General features: G+C 36.6%; 1 protein-coding gene across 2 annotated transcripts; it reads left to right on the top strand.

Moving 5' to 3' along the window:
• Positions 1-3,799: 3,799 nt before the first annotated feature.
• ABO6 (DEA(D/H)-box RNA helicase family protein) lies at positions 3,800-16,353 on the top strand. 2 transcript variants are annotated; one of them, XM_088248400.1, is made up of 19 exons: positions 3,800-4,195; positions 4,344-4,498; positions 4,602-4,689; positions 4,800-5,036; positions 5,521-5,616; positions 6,420-6,608; positions 6,768-6,927; positions 7,025-7,155; positions 7,637-7,807; positions 8,296-8,568; positions 8,937-9,131; positions 9,595-9,798; positions 11,233-11,302; positions 11,420-11,568; positions 12,441-12,749; positions 12,842-12,901; positions 14,174-14,326; positions 14,448-14,558; positions 15,029-15,165. In XM_088248400.1, exons 1-19 carry the CDS (start codon positions 3,956-3,958, stop codon positions 15,131-15,133), a joined length of 3,096 nt encoding a protein of 1,031 aa, XP_088104526.1. In that variant the 5' UTR covers positions 3,800-3,955; the 3' UTR covers positions 15,134-15,165. The 2 variants fall into 2 exon arrangements, with proteins under 2 accessions (XP_088104526.1, XP_021824949.1); XM_021969257.2 differs by having other exon boundaries at positions 3,801-4,195; positions 15,139-16,353.
• Positions 16,354-17,845: the final 1,492 nt, after the last annotated feature.

The following is a 17,845-nucleotide window of genomic DNA, read 5'->3' as shown; positions in this document are numbered from 1 at the left end:
TTGTGTAGGAGGAGATGAATAATTTTCGTGAAGGCGATGGAAAATGGCCTGGAAACTGAGGCTGTGCTGTGGCGTGCAAGGGAGGAGAGAGAGGGAGTGATGGGAGAGAGAAAGAGAAAGAGAGGGAAGAGAGAGAATGTTCACTGCTCTCTCATTGGGCCATCTGGCTAGGTTTTTTATATAAAAAAATTCATTTAAAATTACGAAATTGTCCCAAACTTCCGTTGACCATAACTTTGTTGTTATAACTCCGATTTATTCGTAGTACGAGTCTATGAACTTGTGAGAACAAGCTCTACGTAATGATGCAAAGAAAATTGTCAAAACTCATACTGATCAAGAATTTACGAAAAAGTCAAAATTTCCAAAGTGTAATTTACAATAAAATTTTGAATATTAAAACAAAAAATTGAGATGGTATGTTACAAATACTGACTTGTCAACATGTGTTGTGTCATGCACAATGGAATCAAGACAAAACACCTTAAGAAATAACGAGCAATCCTAGCCCAATTTTATTTTATTTTTATATATTTCCTTTGGGTCCCTCAAAGGCACTAGGAAATTCGAACTCGAACTTTCTTCACCCGATGGTGGATAGAGTAGAGTCCCCAATGTAAATAAAACAAATCCCACTAGGAATTCATTGTCCACTTTAACTATTTCCTCAATTCTTTGGCGGACTTGAGGCAACCATACTTTCCCATCTTTCCCAACATACACTTCACTAGTTGCACTTTTGTCCGCCCTCTTGCACCAACCACTAGTCTCAACATCACATCCACCATCCTTGCAACTGATAATTTTTTTTCTTAAATCACTTGGATCAATCTTCATGGTTTTTGGTGCATCGTAATCGAGTTGTTGTACATGTTAAAGTTTGCTACCACAAATAAACAAAGAGATCTAAACAAACAAGGGAATGCAAGTTTGAAAACCGGTCCAAATCCCATTTCATCTATAGTTGCCATTTTCTCATTACTAAAACTTGAGACGACACTTTTGAATATTGCAAACTGGTCCGAACCCCATTATAGCTGCCAAATTATACTAACAAATGCACATTAAGTGCCCGTTTGGTATTGCTTATTTGGGGTGATAAGTAATTTTTAAAAAATTTTGGGAAGCCCAACCCGTTTGGTAAACTATGAGAAAATCACTTATTGTTAAAAATTGTTGTGAGAGAAAGCTATTTGGGAAAGCAGCTAATAAGGTGCTTTCATTTTCTAATTATACAAGAATCAGTTTTAAAGAGACGTTGGATTTAATGATTATGCAGCAATTATTTTTTGATTATACGGGAATCCATACCAACAACACTTCTAACAAAAAGTTTACCAAACGCCAAACTGTGTTCTCTCACAGCTGATTTCTCTCACAGCAAATTTGACAGCGATTATTTTCACAGCACAGCAATGCCAAACTGGCCCTAAGGCCACAAATTATCATCTCACCGTCTCATATCAATATCTAACAACTTCAAAATGAAATGGTTACCAATGCCAAGGGAATGTTTTGTCCAATAACTCAAACTTAGAATACATCCCAATCATTAAGGGCTCGTTTGTGAGTGCTTTTGGAGCAAAGAAAAGCGCTTCTAAATGGGTGAAAGTGCTTCTATCTTTTAAAAATGGTGTTTGGCAAAAATTGCAAAAGCGCTTTGGGTGAGATCCAAAAGCACTTGGAGTGGTTTTGGAAGAAGCACTTGAGAGGTGCTTCTTCTTAATAGCGCTGCAGGACAAAAACACAGGAAGCACTTGGCTCCCTTTAATGAAACTTTTAAAATGCCGAAAATACCCATATTTAATTTTTTTAAATGCCAAATTACCCTTTCTTTCTTTTTTTGTTCTCTCTCTTTTTCTCTCCTATTAAAACCAAAACACTACCCGCGAAAAGCCCAATAGACGCCAAAACCTATCAGATGCCAAAACACCCATGGAAACCCTTAAGCTTCTATTCCATCTCTCTCATGGCTTCTCTCAATATTAAAGAGAGTTGCTCTTTATTTTCTGATTTTATTCCACATCTATTAAATTGATCAAACCAGCTAATTACTGACACACCATGGCTTGGTATTTTACAAAGTTCTTATGATACCATTACTAAGATTTACCAGATTGAAGAAATCCTTTGTAGACATTTAAGAAACTCATGGGGTCTCCCGGCATGGAATCAAGAAAATCAAACAGGACAGCCCATTAGGTTACTGAGCCTAGAAAGATTAGGCAAAGATATGCATCCCATTGAAAATTCAAATTTGGTACCTCAGCAGCAACAAAATTCAACTTGGCTTCATCCAGTTCCTTATGTGATCCCCAACCAGAAACCCAAATAGATTGCAAGGCCAACATCTTAATAGTGAATTACTCAACGGATGATTTCTATTCAAGGAGTTTCTTTTGTTCTAGAAATTGAGATATTTTCTGTAAATATAAAAAGGCTTATTTTCTTTAATTTTTTTTAAGGTACTTTAAAAAGTGTTTTTATTGTGTTAGTCAAACACTCAACAAAATATCAAAAGCGTTTTTATGTAGTGTAAAAGCACTTTTAAATGTGACATCCAAACGACAAACTGCTTTTTTGTAGAAGCGCTTATGTCATAAGCGCGACTGGCATAAGCGCTTCGAGAAGAAGCACTCCCAAACAAGCCCTAAATCGCATAAAATTTCCCAATATTACTTTGAAATAAATTCAATTTCGATCCTACCTCCATCGAAGATTTCAATCAACAGCGACCCACATTCCCGAGATCAGCTGGGTTCTTTGTTACACAAGTTGTCGACTTTGAGTCTAGGCGTGGATTCGACGGAGAAGAGATTGGGTGGGTTCTTCGTTACATACGTTCTCGACTTAGGGTTTGGACTTTTGCTAAGAAGAAGAAGAAGATGACGATGAACCAAGCAAGAGAAAGTCCACTCTGATTTTGCTTTAGGAAGCTGCGAATGCCCATTCTCAACCAAGAATCAAGCTTGATTTGGAAAGCAAACACAAGTCTGTCACGTGGTGTATTTTCAAACAAATTAACCAGTTACTCCTTTTGGGAGGTTACAATTGGATTTTTTAAGTCACTTAATTCTATTCGAAAAATTTAAATTCCCCAATGTACATATGAGGACCGAAGGAAAATTGGGGAGTCAAAGACCTTCACACCTTCGCTAGAAGAGAAGATTTGGGTTCATAAAATTAACAAATTTTTTAGCGGGGATAAACAATCAATATTGAAGTATTTATATGAAGGGCAATTTAGGGCCTTTTTGGTATCCTACTAAAAAAAATGAACTCAATAATCATGATTTTTTTTATAAAAAAAAACATGAATTTTTAAATACTAATTTTAGGATCAAAAACCTTATTATTGAACTCCAAACTATTTTTAATATCTTAAAAAAAATTGAAATTAAAATAAGAAAATAAGAAAATCCTAATTCTCAAATTGAAATTATCAAAAGAAAAGGAGAGGGAGGAGAGAGAAAGAGACACACGAGAGAGAGAGAGAGAGAAAAAGCGCTGTAAAACTTCAATTGTATTTTTTCCAATAATACTAGTGTTTTTGAATTGTTTTAAGTTTGAGTTTTTTAAAATGGGCTTAATAAATGGGCTTTTTGAACTTTGGATTGGACTTATAATATATTTTTGAGTTTATAAAATTAGACCTACGTATGATACCAAATGGGTATTTTAACTTTGGAAAGTGAGTATTTCTGATTATGTTTTATGTTTACAGTTTACTGAATATATATGTCAAATATTCTAAACCTAAAATAATCTTATAAAAAAACAAAAAAACAAAACAAAACCACCGAATTTTGTTTTTCTGTTTTTTGGGTTCGTTCTTGACAGTAAATCCCCTTCTTCTCTCACTCTGCCTGCAAAACCCTGTAGCTCTCCACTCTCATTCTCTTCCAATTCCCTTTCGTCTTTAACTCAGAAAATGAAAACGGAGATGCCTTAGAAGATGCGTAGTTCGAGAGTAGCAGTGGGTTTTCTTCTCAAGGCAGTCTCCAACAAGAACAACGCTTGTTATCCATTTTACCGCACACACACTCGTTGCCTCGCTTTACTACTTCTGCACTCTTCTTCTTCTTCTTCCTCAATCTCCAATGGCGGATTCCTTGTTTCCAAGCGTGGGTTTTGCGGCTACGCTGCCGAGCAGTTCTCTGACGACGAGTACGAGTGCGATTTCGAGGGCCAAAAGGTTATTCTCTGTCAAATTTCATATTGTTATTGTTGTTATCCTCTGTTTGGCGGCAGAGAAAATGCCTGAAAATTCATGGGTAGAAGTTTTGTGCTTAGAAATATGTACATATATTGATGAAGAACATTTGGTTGATACTCGATTGTAGGCATCATCTTCGGTGGCGAACATTGACGAGTGGAAATGGAAAATGAGCTTGCTGTTGCGCAGCGAAAAGGACCAAGAGATTGTATCCAGAGATAAGAGGGATAGGAGAGACTATGAGCAGATATCGAACCTCGCCAAAAGGATGGGACTTTATTGGTATGACTAAGAAAGTGAAACCTTAAGTTTTGTTCTTTTGTTACTGTTTTGTTAATCATTGCCGGAGAGAAGAAATTGCTTATTGAACTCTACTTACTCTTAGTGAAATATATGGGAAAGTGGTGGTTGCCAGCAAGATTCCTCTTCCAAACTACAGGCCAGATTTGGATGATAAGCGGCCACAAAGGGAGGTAGGTGTCATGTTCTCTTCTCGAAAATTCTTTGAAAGCACAAATAATTTGTAGTATCTGTTGGGAGTGGTTTTATGGGGAGAATTTGATATTGTGATCAATATGGGCAGGTGGTTATCCCTCTTGGTTTGCAAAGGAGGGTAGAGGGTTTGCTGCAGGAACACCTTGATCGAGTCCAGTTAAACTCTGGAAAGTTCACCGACAATAGAGGTGACTCTGAGCACCTTGATCAGCGTGAAAATGCAATTCCTGATGAGAATGCCGATTCTCTTCTAGATGGGTCTGTCATGGAGAAGGTGCTTCAGAGGAGGAGTTTGCGGATGCGTAATATGCAAAGAGCTTGGCAGGTATCATTCACTTGCCTTTTGTATCCTAATAAATTGGCTGTAACCTGTTGCTCTTTTGTTTATGTTAGAAATTCTCCATTTGATCTTGAACAAAAATAAAGGAAATCAAAGGAAACATGGAAATGTCTCACTGCTTCTATTAGCATAATTTTATCTGTATCATTTGAAGCGCCCTTACAGTTCTTCTTTAGCTTTGCATAATAATGACTCCTGTTCCATTAATTTTGCATTGTGCCTACTGGATCTCATCTCCATTCTCAAACATTTGCATGGATGGAGTTGCTTGCTATCCATCTAAAAATTCTCATAACAACTTAAAGTGAGATTTTGAATAACTTCATGATAAGAAGCACCTCGAGCCAGGTCTGCGTTCATGTAGTGCTAGAGATGTGCCATCAATTATCTGTGATAAAGTTGAAGGTAATAATAATACCATGCTAATGATTCTGGTCTCTTTTCCAACATGTTTCTTTTTTATTTAAAGGAATCACCTGAAGGCAAGAAGATGCTAGACTTCCGCAAATCACTACCGGCTTTCAAGGAGAATGAAAGGTTGCTGCAAGCAATTGCACAAAATCAGGTTTAATTATACAACATGTAGCTTCATCTCATCTAACCATGTTTTGGTGTGTTTTTATTGTTTCTATTCTTAACTAGTTTAAGTTGGCCTCTGCTAAAAAGAAATAAGAATTCATAAACAAAAAAACACTTACTAATTTCTTACTTTTGTTGTTTACTAAAGAACTTAGTAGTAACTATTTAATTGGCCTGAAAAATTACTAGAAACTTAAAATAGTAGAAATATATGAAATAATTTGACAGATAATACAAATGCAGTTTATTATAATAGATTCCTCCCATGTAGTTTTTCTGAATTTCGAATAGTCTTCAAAATTTTTTTTTTTTTTTGCATTTATGTAACTGAGAAAAGGTGAAAGATACAAACAATGTGGACAAGGAGTCCACTAAAGATGTTCCTGCAGCTTACGAGAGTAAGACCCAATAGCTGTACAACATGAACAAGCAACACTCAATCAAGGGGAAAAAAATAATGGTGTCTATTGATACCTTCTTATTACTTAGTTATAGATATAGATGTTTGAGGGGATTGTATTCTATCTAGGTCATCTATATGCTGGAAACCATTTTTCTTTGTCATGTAACAGTTTGTGCTTGTTATGGAGTAGATACTCTAATTCTTGTTCAGACCAAAAAGAAGAAACTCTAATTCTTGTTCAGACCAAAAAGAAGAAACTCTAATTCTTGCGATCAATGGGCTGTGATCTTCTTTGTTATCTATAACTATTAATGAACATACTTCTTCTGTACTGTGTTTCATATTTTATCTCCACCAGAATTCCCAATAAGTTCGTATGATGATAGGTAATAGTGATTTCTGGGGAGACTGGATGTGGTAAGACCACTCAACTTCCTCAATATATACTAGAGTCAGAAATAGAATCTGGCCGTGGAGCATTCTGTAGCATCATTTGTACACAGCCTCGAAGAATATCTGCTATGGCTGTTGCAGAAAGAGTGTCAGCAGAGAGGGGAGAGCCTCTTGGTGAAACAGTGAGTCTCGTCTCCATCAAATCATAGACATAGATGATAGATGCAGGCACACACATACACTGTGAATTTATTTACTTTAAAGAAAGAAGAAGACAGAGAGTTTTAAATTGAAAGCTTCTTTATTCTGCTGCTATACCACAACAGAGATTTTTTTGGTAGGTTGGTTATAAAGTTCGATTGGAGGGAATGAAGGGAAAAAATACCCATCTGCTTTTCTGTACCAGTGGTATTTTACTTCGACGTCTGTTGAGTGATCGCAACCTGAATGGTATAACCCATGTTTTCGTTGATGAGATTCATGAGCGAGGCATGAATGAAGGTGCACTTCCATACATATCCATGTTAATGTCCGATAGTGCAGAAGAAGCAGCCTAGCTTAATTTAATTTTTTCCCCTTCTATAACTGTTTATTGCAGACTTCTTATTGATTGTGTTGAAGGATCTGCTTCCACGCCGTCGGGATTTAAGATTGGTTTTAATGAGTGCCACTCTGAATGCTGAGCTATTTTCAAATTATTTTGGAGGAGCACCAACAATTCACATTCCGGTTAGCTAACTTCTGAGTTTATTCAGGGTATATATTGATTCAAGTTACCTTAATTTTCCTAGTTTCTGGAGATAATGTCGGCTTTATAGAGAGGGTTGTTATTCATGCACTGTATGTTTAACTGCTTGCAAACATATGTATGGTGCTGTGTAAGCGACAGTGACCAGAAATTTGTGCTGCATCAGTAAAGTGTCATGAATTTGGCAGGTTCTGCTGCAAGTGAATAAAAATAGTGATTACTAAATATGGAATCTTAGTGTTATAGCAATGCCCTTGTGGTAACTGATGTGACATTAATGTATTAAATATTAATAAATGTTTCTTTTGTTTCATATTGGAAAATAAGAATTAGTTGGGGTTACAAGTATCGCAGGCTGCTGTTCTGATTCTATTCCTTATTCTCTACCATCAAGTAATGTAAAAAATCTCTCATGTAATTCTTTGTCCCATATCAATGTTAATGCATTTGTATGCTATTCAGGGCTTTACATATCCAGTGAAAGCACACTTTTTAGAAGATGTACTTGAAATGACTGGGTATAAGTTGACCTCTTTCAACCAAATTGATGATTATGGCCAAGACAAAATGTGGAAAACACAGAAGCAGTTAGTGCCTCGAAAAAGGAAAAACCAGATTACTGCTCTAGTTGAGGTATGATGCTATTTTGAAATGGCTTTCATGGAACTTTCAGAATTATTTGAAATATACAAGTTTGAATGCATGCAAATTGTAATACAAAGTTTTGGTAGGGTAATTTGCAGTAGCATCATTAATAGTTCTTGTGGAATCTTCACAATCATTCAGTGACGATTATCTTTCTTGCCTCTTTCTTCTTGTTGAGAGTGTGAATCCCATATCGGGGAATTAAAGCGTTGCCTAATAGTTTAAATGATCTTGGGACTCTCCATCCATACAGGCTCCCACGTGTTAATAGACTTTCATTATCTACTCTTTTGAATTGTTCTATGTATTGACTAATACAAAACAAAAACAAACTATTGCTCCCATTGATTTCTTTCTATTGTTATGTTTTGCAATATAATATGAGTTAATATGGGAAAAACAAAGAACTCTATATGTAATTTTGAAGCTATGTATGAAGTTGGTGTGATCTAACCTATCTTGTTACTTTTATGCAGGATGCTCTTAATAAATCAAGCTTTGAGAGTTACAGCCCCAGGGCGCGTGATTCACTATCATGTTGGACACCTGATTGCATAGGATTTAATTTAATCGAGGCAGTTTTATGCCATATATGTCGAAAGGAACGACCAGGTGCCGTTCTAGTGTTCATGACTGGGTGGGAGGATATCAGCTGTTTGAGGGATCAACTTAAAGCCCATCCCCTTTTAGGTGATCCTAACAGGGTTTTGCTTCTAACTTGCCATGGGTCAATGGCGACATCCGAACAGGTTAGTTTATTTCTATATCTGCTGTTCTGCACTAGGATTTGCATCAGCATTAACTTATGAAGCTTTAGATATCCCGGTGTCAATGTGTTTGTCTAGTAGCTTATTGTTTGTTTGCTTGCCAGTTAGTGCAGTAGTTACATATAAGGGTATTTAGTCTTTTCTGTTTCTTTGTCTGGCCTATAAACATGGCATGGAAAATTTGTTCTACGAAGGTGTGCAAAATGAGGATATAGAAAAAGAAAGAATTCTCTCCCTCCCCCTTCGGACTTTGCCTATAATATGCCATCTCTTGTATATACTTTAACATGACAGACATTTCATTCGATAATGTGGTTACGCTATTACTCATCACCTTTCTTTTCCCCCAGAAACTCATATTTGGAAGACCACCTCCTAATGTTCGTAAAGTAGTTCTTGCTACAAATATGGCAGAAGCAAGCATTACAATCAATGATGTGGTTTTTGTCGTTGATTGTGGAAAAGCGAAAGAGACCTCATATGATGCTTTGAATAATACACCTTGCCTACTACCTTCTTGGATATCGCAAGCATCTGCTCGGCAAGTAGGTCTTTTTATACCTTAGGCCACTTAACCAATCATTTTCTATATGTAGGCACTAGATTCTGTTGCATTATAATTCAATGAGTTTTTTTTTTTTCCTCCATTCGGATGTTGCTGGCTCATTAAAGTAAATAATGCTAACTTATAAACTGATTTTGATCATGACATGTGAATGAAGTCAATGGATATGGTTACTGATTACCAAGTGATGGTGTTTGGTTGGCCAGGATTATATGTGGCTTTGCCTAGCACTTGGCATTATTCATTCACCCCTGGTATTTTAAAAGACATTGAATGGTTTGAAGAGCCAGCATTACAGTAGATACTTATATATATTGCTTTCTGAATGTCATTGGCATCTCATTGACATTCTCTTTCATCTCTATTTGTAGTTTGCTTTCCCACATCTGCGCATCTAATATGCAAAAGGATTTCTTTTGCCTTGTGGCATTACTTGGTTGCAGAGAAGGGGCAGGGCTGGTCGGGTGCAGCCAGGCGAATGCTTCCACCTTTACCCCAAATGTGTTTATCATGCTTTTGCGGAATATCAACTTCCTGAACTTCTCAGAACTCCTTTAAACTCTCTCTGCTTGCAAATTAAAAGTCTGCAGGTTCCTAGTATAGGGGAATTCTTGTCAGCTGCCTTGCAGCCACCGGAACCACTTGCTGTAAGTGTTTCTGCCCAATGAATATTTTATGCTGTCTAATAATTCTATTCAGTGTCCACATGTATGGCATAAATGATTAGATGATGTATTGTGCCTTCATTTTATATATTTCTTTTATTAACTTTTTACTCTTCTCACTTTGTACTTAGTCAAAGAGGGTTATCTCTTTATTTCTGCTGTTTTTGTTTTATTCTCTCTTGGCATATTCTAATCTGCATATAAAAGTAGTTAGTATGGCACTACCATGTAAGCATATATACAATTGATTTTGTTTGAAATTCTTCCATATCAAGCTTTGCCTCTTATATTCCATAAATTTATAATCTGGAAATAATGGAACAGTTTTGATTTTATAGTCCACACTGTTTAGGAACTACAGGATGATTTCCAACTTTTTTATTTTTTGTGGTGGCATAATCTTCATTTAGGACCAATGAAAATGGGGATCTTACACCACCCTCAGAAATTAGTTTATTCATTCAATCTTTAGATACCCCCTTTCCTTACAGAACGAATAGAAAATTGATAGTCATACAATTGAAGATGAACAACAGGAATGAAAACGCAATCTAACTTTCGTTTTTGTTCCAAATCTATGGAACCTTTGGCAGCCAGCAACCATACAACATATATCCAAAAAAAAATATGTATTTGTTCAGTGGTTGCCTACCAAACCTCCTTCAAGTGCAGTGGCTGACTACTGAGCTGCTCATTTGCATTTCAACAAACCAGCACCGAATACGGGTGAAAAAAACCCAATTTAGAAACCCTTTATCGTGACCAGAACTAAAAGTAAAGACATGATTATGGTTTTTGACTGTCAAACATTACTCGGGTGGGGTTTGGCAGTGAGGTTCTTGTCTGGGTGGTGTTTTTCAGTGGTGTAAGATGGGTGGGTAACTACTTTTTGTGGGTACAGAATGGTTTCGGTATTAATGTAGGTATTTCAGAAAATGGGTTCAATTTTCAAAAAATAGTTGGGTTTATATAGTAAGTGGGTTATTATGAAAAAGTTGGGTTTAAATATAGGCACCTTTATAAAAAATATTACTTATCAAAGGAGAAAAAAAGGGATTCGATGATTGATTGCCAACAGTGAGCAGTGAAATTGAGAATCATTAATAGTGAAATCGACGGTCTTATAAGGTTATATTTACACATACCTGATTCTATTATTAAACTAATAACATCTACACTTGGATCTCAGTACGCAGCTCAGAACATCACCTGTCCCAAAATCAGTCAGTTTTAGTTCTATCTTAAACATTCCTCACATTGCATAATTTCCGTTGAGTTAAAAGTAGTTTTGTGTTTTCACAGATTATACGGGCCCTCTGCTTTCCATTTTGTTTTTTGGTATTGAGTGGCTTGCTTATTTTATTTTGTGAATTACCTTCGTTAATCACACAAGTTGACAAATTCAATGCATGACAGGTTCAAAATGCCATTGGCTTTCTTACGTCGATTGGGGCATTAGATGATAATGAAAATTTGACAAGTCTCGGTTAGTCTGTTTCCTAGATGAAAGTTGTACTAATTAATGTGTAACTGGATTCTCTTATTAGCTTTCTATTTACTAAGATTTCTGCCCTTTGTTCTGTCATATTTGTTTCTTGATCAGGAAAATATTTGTCAATACTTCCAGTAGATCCCAAACTAGGGAAAATGCTGATTATGGGTGCCGTGTTTCATTGCTTTGATCCTGTTCTTACAATAGTGTCTGGGCTTAGCGTCAGAGATCCTTTCCTTTTGCCTCAAGATAAGAAGGATGTAAGTACAAAATTCAATGATAACAGTTAGTCCATCAAAGTCTATTCCTTGGCTCTGGAAAGATCTTATATTATTACCTCTGATAGAATCAAGTAGACTTGTTAGCTGTAAGTTACACAAACCCTACCCATCGTGTGGAGATTCTTACATTCATTTGAAACCCATGTTAATAGTACGGGGCAATATACCCTGATGTTTGTTTCCCACACCACACTAACATTAGTCTAAAGGAAACAGAACTTGGTCTAACGGAGGAGCATATATTCATGCAGTTGCATAAAATTCATATCTGTTCTGGTTCTGCAAAGCCAATAGAGCAATATCGAAAGTACAATTCTTGCCACCAAACCATATAGGATGATACCCAGTTTTGAAAAGTTCAATAACTGTGTACCATCTACTTCAGTCTGAAAATCTACTATCTACTAATGTTATTCATGTAATTTATACTCTCACTCAATTTAAAAACTGGGGTGCAAGAGAGCAAAAACCTGAAACAGATTTAGTACCAAATTTCAGTTTCATTCTTCCATCAAATTTCTGATACTGTTCAAATGTCCACTTCTCCATATAGGTTCATATAAAAAGTTAACATTGTTACAGTAGTTTAGTACATACCCATACGATGAGAGAGCGATTGTTCAAACCAGAAACAGAAAAATAAAATTATAGTATAAACTACTTCCATACAAAGTATAGTGTCCGATTGCACACACCTAGTTAGTTAAACAATTAAACCAAAATCAATATTTAAATATCCATATTGATGCATGAAATCATTGATAGGATTTAGTAAAATCCACTCTGATGAACGTCACTGACTAGGTTTTCCTCTCTCTCTCTCTCTCTCTCTCTCTCTCTCTCTCTGACAGTTAGCAGGGACAGCAAAATCTAGATTCTCTGCAAAAGATTACAGTGATCATATGGCTCTTGTTCGTGCATATGAAGGATGGAAAGATGCAGAACGAGAAGGATCAGCGTATGAATACTGCTGGAGAAATTTCCTTTCTGCCCAAACACTTCAGGCTATTCATTCTCTTCGGAAGCAGTTTAACTACATTTTGAGAGATGCTGGCTTGGTGGATGCAGATGCAAGCATTAACAACAAGCTAAGTCACAACCAGTCCTTGGTTCGTGCAATCATATGTTCTGGACTTTTCCCTGGAATAGCGTCTGTAGTGGTATGGTTTCTCTATTTGAAAATATTTTTTCATTGGCTAATCCTTAGATTCTCAGTTTTGTTGACAATTGTATCTTCTTACCATAACTGCAGCACCGAGAGACATCCATGTCTTTCAAAACGATGGATGATGGCCAGGTTTTACTATATGCTGTAAGTTGCAATGCCTAATCCAAACTAAATTTTTAATACTTTGCGAAATAAATTGGAACTGTAGGTGGGTGGCGGATAAAATGTTTTACTCTGTTGAATTAGAATCTGGGCAAATGATGAAGTCCTTTTATATATAATTAATTCTTTTTATAAGAAAAAGAAATTTTTTATATATAATTAATTATTGCTGACATATTTAGAATGAGATTTTGAATCTAACTTGGGCTTGATTTTGATCTTTCCTAAAACAAACAAGTTTTGATGCCTTTGAAGAGGTATGGTTAGTAGTCTGCATGAGAGGCTGTTTTCTATACAATGTGGTATATTCATATGTGGTGAGAATATTAATCCCACATCGGGTATGTCCTTTAGTTGGATGCTCTAACTCTAGCATGGTATCAGAGCAGACAATCATCCACGTGTCAGGCCCAGTTTGGCCACTTGTGCTCCACATCATCGAATATATTTGATCCACCTGTTTGGCTCAGTCCGGCCACACATGAGAATATAAGTCATACATCGGGTATGTCAAGACCCACAGTATATGACAACCTGAGCCTCTCCAATCAATTACCATTTGGTTGTGGGTTGCGTAGTTAGCATGTGACTGCTCTATTTGGGTTCTAATAAAACATAGGTAGACTTACTGGCTACTGTGTACATACAATACCGGAATTGTTTACTTTTTTAACTCTATCTGGCAATTTCATAACAGTTGCTATAGAACTTCACGTTTTGAAATTGTTATACTGTTTTTCAAGTGTATGTAATGCTGGAATAACTCATTAAAATTCGTTTGGCATTTCTACTATCATGTGTTGGGTCTGCATTTATGTTTTAATAACTTTTCTGTTGTGCACGAGCTGGTCTACTTGCATGCCAAAGAGTAAATACATTTCTGTATGCACGGTATGCCAGTGCACTTGCTGTGTTCACATGCACATAGGTCAAATGGTGAATGATCCTTTTCTTTGTCACAGTCATCTTTAATATTTTGCTGGATATCATCATATCAATCAGGGTCAGTTAACTCTCATGGAATTAATGATCTACATTCAAAGTTTTACCCCAGGAATTATTCTTTTCGAATTTATGGAGTGAGTATTTGTTGGATGTGAGAATTTAAATCATCATGCAAGTTTTGAATAGATAAAAGTGTTTTAATTATGTGAAGAGATTTTCTACCAGTCTGGTAGTGTTATGTGTTACTTATGGCTGCCGTGCTAAAAAAATTGTAGTTCCCAGTACTTAATCTTATGGTCCTACTTTCAGAATTCTGTGAATGCGCGTTACCAAACAATTCCCTACCCCTGGTTGGTCTTTGGTGAAAAAGTAAAGGTCAATACTGTTTTCATACGTGATTCCACTGGTGTATCCGATTCAATACTGATCCTTTTTGGTGGTTCCTTGAACCATGGGGTCCAGGTGATTATTCAATCATATTATGTAACCCTGAGTTAATTCAATTGTAGGAAATTAACTGCCTTGATTTTATAATCTATACTTTGCTCCTTTCCTGTTTCTTTTTCTTTTTTTCCATCCTTAGGCTGGGCATTTGAGAATGTTGGAAGGTTATATTGACTTCTTCATGGATCCTAGTTTGGTGGACTGCTATTTGAAGCTTAAGGAAGAACTTAATGAGCTTATTCAAAAGAAGGTGAGTCAGGAATTAAAGCTTCTTCAACAAAATACTATGCAGATACTAACACTTCTCCCTAATCTTGCATTCATAAAAAGCACATTGCATTAATCTTGTACTTTAGTTTTGCAATTCTTTGGATGATTAGGTGTGACTTTGTGGGTGTTGCTGTGCTTAGGTTTATTATAGGATGGAACTTGCGTGGATAAACATAATTAGTTGTTTGAAGTTTCTCTTCTGGTGTTTCGTGTACTATGTTCATTGCAAAATTTTGATGAAGAAGGTCAAAGAAGTACTCTTATGTTTTCAAAATGTTCTATATCTTTGAGAACTTTATGAATCATCTTGTTTTCTTCCACCTGTTCTTCATGTGTTCATGTGGTTTTAGAAAATGCTACCTGGCATGCATCGACAATATTAGGCATTTATTTGTAAAGAACCTACCATATTTGTTGTTTGATATTCTGCTATCTTGTTGTGGCCTTTAGGACTGGGCTGAAATCCTGGTTTACAAATGTATCAACTGTGTTAAAGGCCACAACAAGAAAAAACAAGTAATTCCAGATTTTATGAGTGATAATCCCCTGCAATGATGCAGCTTCAAGATCCTAGCCTTGATATTCACAAGGAAGGGAAGTACATTATGCTTGCTGTTCAAGAGCTAGTATCCGGAGATCAATGTGAAGGAAGATTTGTATTTGGCCGTGACAGCAAGAGGCCAAAGGAGTCTGGTGATAACAGCAGATTCACAAAAGACGGAACCAATCCTAAGAGTTTGCTACAAACTCTGTTGATGAGAGCAGGACACTCCCCACCAAAATATAAAACAAAGCACCTTAAGTCGAACGAATTCAGAGCATTGGTGGAGTTCAAGGGCATGCAATTTGTTGGGAAACCCAAGAAAAATAAGCAGCTTGCAGAAAGGGATGCTGCTATAGAAGCACTGGCCTGGTTGACTCACACCTCAGACAATAGTCGTGGTGAAGAGGACAACTCCCCACCTGATGTCACTGACAACATGCTGAAACTTCTTGGGAAACGCAGAAGATCAAAACGTCAGTCTGGTTGATTGTGATTACTGATCTGGAAGACGGAGCTGCTGCCATAAGGTGGTTGGTGATACCTGATGAGTACTACTGATCTAGAAGATGGTGCGTAGGATGCTCTAAGCAATATCTCCTTCAGAAACAGAAACCATCTCCTTTGGGGAAAAAGAAGTCTTCTTCATCAGTAATAGGAAAGACCAAAAGACTAGTGATTTGGAGCGGTCTGGACATTTCTTCATTAGTATATGATTATTAGTTGCAGCATTGGGTGAAAGAAATAACATTTTCTCGATGAGATAATGTTGTGTAACTTTAGAAATGGGCATAAATATAACCCAGTTGGTATATAGTATTTGATAGAGTGGGATAGTATATAGGAATACAAATCTTTTCCTTTAAGGGGGTTCTTGTAGATGGTTGAAGTCTTCATTGAATCTCAGTAGCCGCTCACTCCATTGATGAGTCTGAAATGGTGGCAAAGGGGTGTAGATCATTTTCGGAAAAATATTTCGTTGAAGTCTTCATGAGATCTTGATAGCCATTGACACTTTACATTAATCTGTGAAGTGGCGCAAAGTGTTTTGTATGTGGCCTCATTAGGTCTTTGCTTTCATTTATAGAAAGGCAGAAACTAATTGCAGTGATGGTTCTTCTGAACTTGTTAGTATTGAGTTACATTTTTTATTTTTTATTTTTGCCAAAGTTAGATATTGAGTTACATGAATTCTTGTAATCTGCAATTAATTCAATGAATTCATTTTCATTTACGTACTTGATTCATTTAAATAATCATAATAACGAAACATAACAGAAATAAAATTCTTAAACACTGACGGAGTAGATAATGGATCTGTCCTAGCCTTCTCCAACGTCCATCAGCCATGCTTACTTTGTGTTCACCCGTTTTGATTTAGTTCTTGTGGTGGTAGGGTAAAATTCCCTATTTGTTTGAAACCCATTTGTGGTCAACAAGTCAACTTTCTTTGGTGAATGAGCGCGCAGGGATGGCAACATTCCCAACGAGGGAGGGTCCCTGACTCTTAACGGGGGAGATTTCGGGGCCAAACGGGTATTGGGTACGGAGATCCCTGAACTTGAAAAATTCCCCACAGGTATAGAGAGGGGATGGTATTGGCGTCCCCATCCCCGAACTTAACCCGAAAATATATATGTTTATATTTAAATAAATAAATAATATATATAATTATAATATTTATGTTTAACTCTAAGTTAACCTCCCTCTCCAAATTTTCCCTAATCTTCTCTGGATTTTCATATTGATGTGATTTTGAATAGCTAAGTTGAACTTTATAGTTAGTTTGGATGTGTTGAATGATAATTTAATATGAAACTTAATGTTAAAATGTATGATAATATTTTTTTATGCAAAAAAAAAAATTTCGGGGATTCGGGGTTGGGTATGGGGATAGTCCCCCGACGGGGACAGGGACGGGGATTCCCCGAAACCTATTAAACGGGGATGGGTTCGAGGACGGGGGCGGGAATGGAAAGCAGGGACGCTGATGGTATTGTCATACCCGGCCCCTACCCGACCTGTTGCCATCTCTACGAGTGTGCCACTGTTAGCTGTTAAACCCTAACAGACTTATGAAAAATAAATAATTTGCGCCCTAAGTTACTTACTTTAAACAAGTGATTGTGAATTTGTGTGAGGAATATCTCCCAAGTAAGTTCTTTTTTTCCCTCAGACGGGTGAAGACTTTACAATTTCCCACAGTAAAAACTAGTAATTCTAGCCAAAATGAATGTTGCAAATGGACCAAACTTAATTCAAAGAAAACTGTTTATTACACAATTAAGCCAAAAGGAAACTGCCAAGTTTGGAAAGACATCAGAACATTGGACTTCGATTTCTGCTTGAGTTGTTGCCCATGACTCAGGTTGGACTAGATTTATCTGTACTAGAATTGCACGTCAACACTTTCAACTGATGGGATTTAGCTAGAAATCAATACTAATGTTGAGATTGGCAGAACTTTAATCAATTTTAGCTATGGAGAGGCTTGTCAAATGGGCAGAACTGAGATTTCTCCAGTCTGGATTGGATAGGAAATGACTGGATTGACGATTGCTGGTCTGGAGCTGCACTTCAATACCTATTATGCTTGATTATGAATCATCCAAGAGCTATTCTAGCAACTCTGAGACATTACGGCATCTCAGAAAATTTGTTGAGGTTTTCATATTATGAAAAGCTTGAATTCTGTTTGATTCACCTGTGTTGAACCAAATTTGTAA

This window comes from Prunus avium, chromosome 2 (assembly GCF_965620075.1).
Source record: "Prunus avium chromosome 2, drPruAviu1.hap1.1, whole genome shotgun sequence".
In the NCBI taxonomy this organism is placed as follows: domain Eukaryota; kingdom Viridiplantae; phylum Streptophyta; class Magnoliopsida; order Rosales; family Rosaceae; genus Prunus; species Prunus avium.
This window is presented reverse-complemented; position numbering and strand designations above follow the sequence as displayed.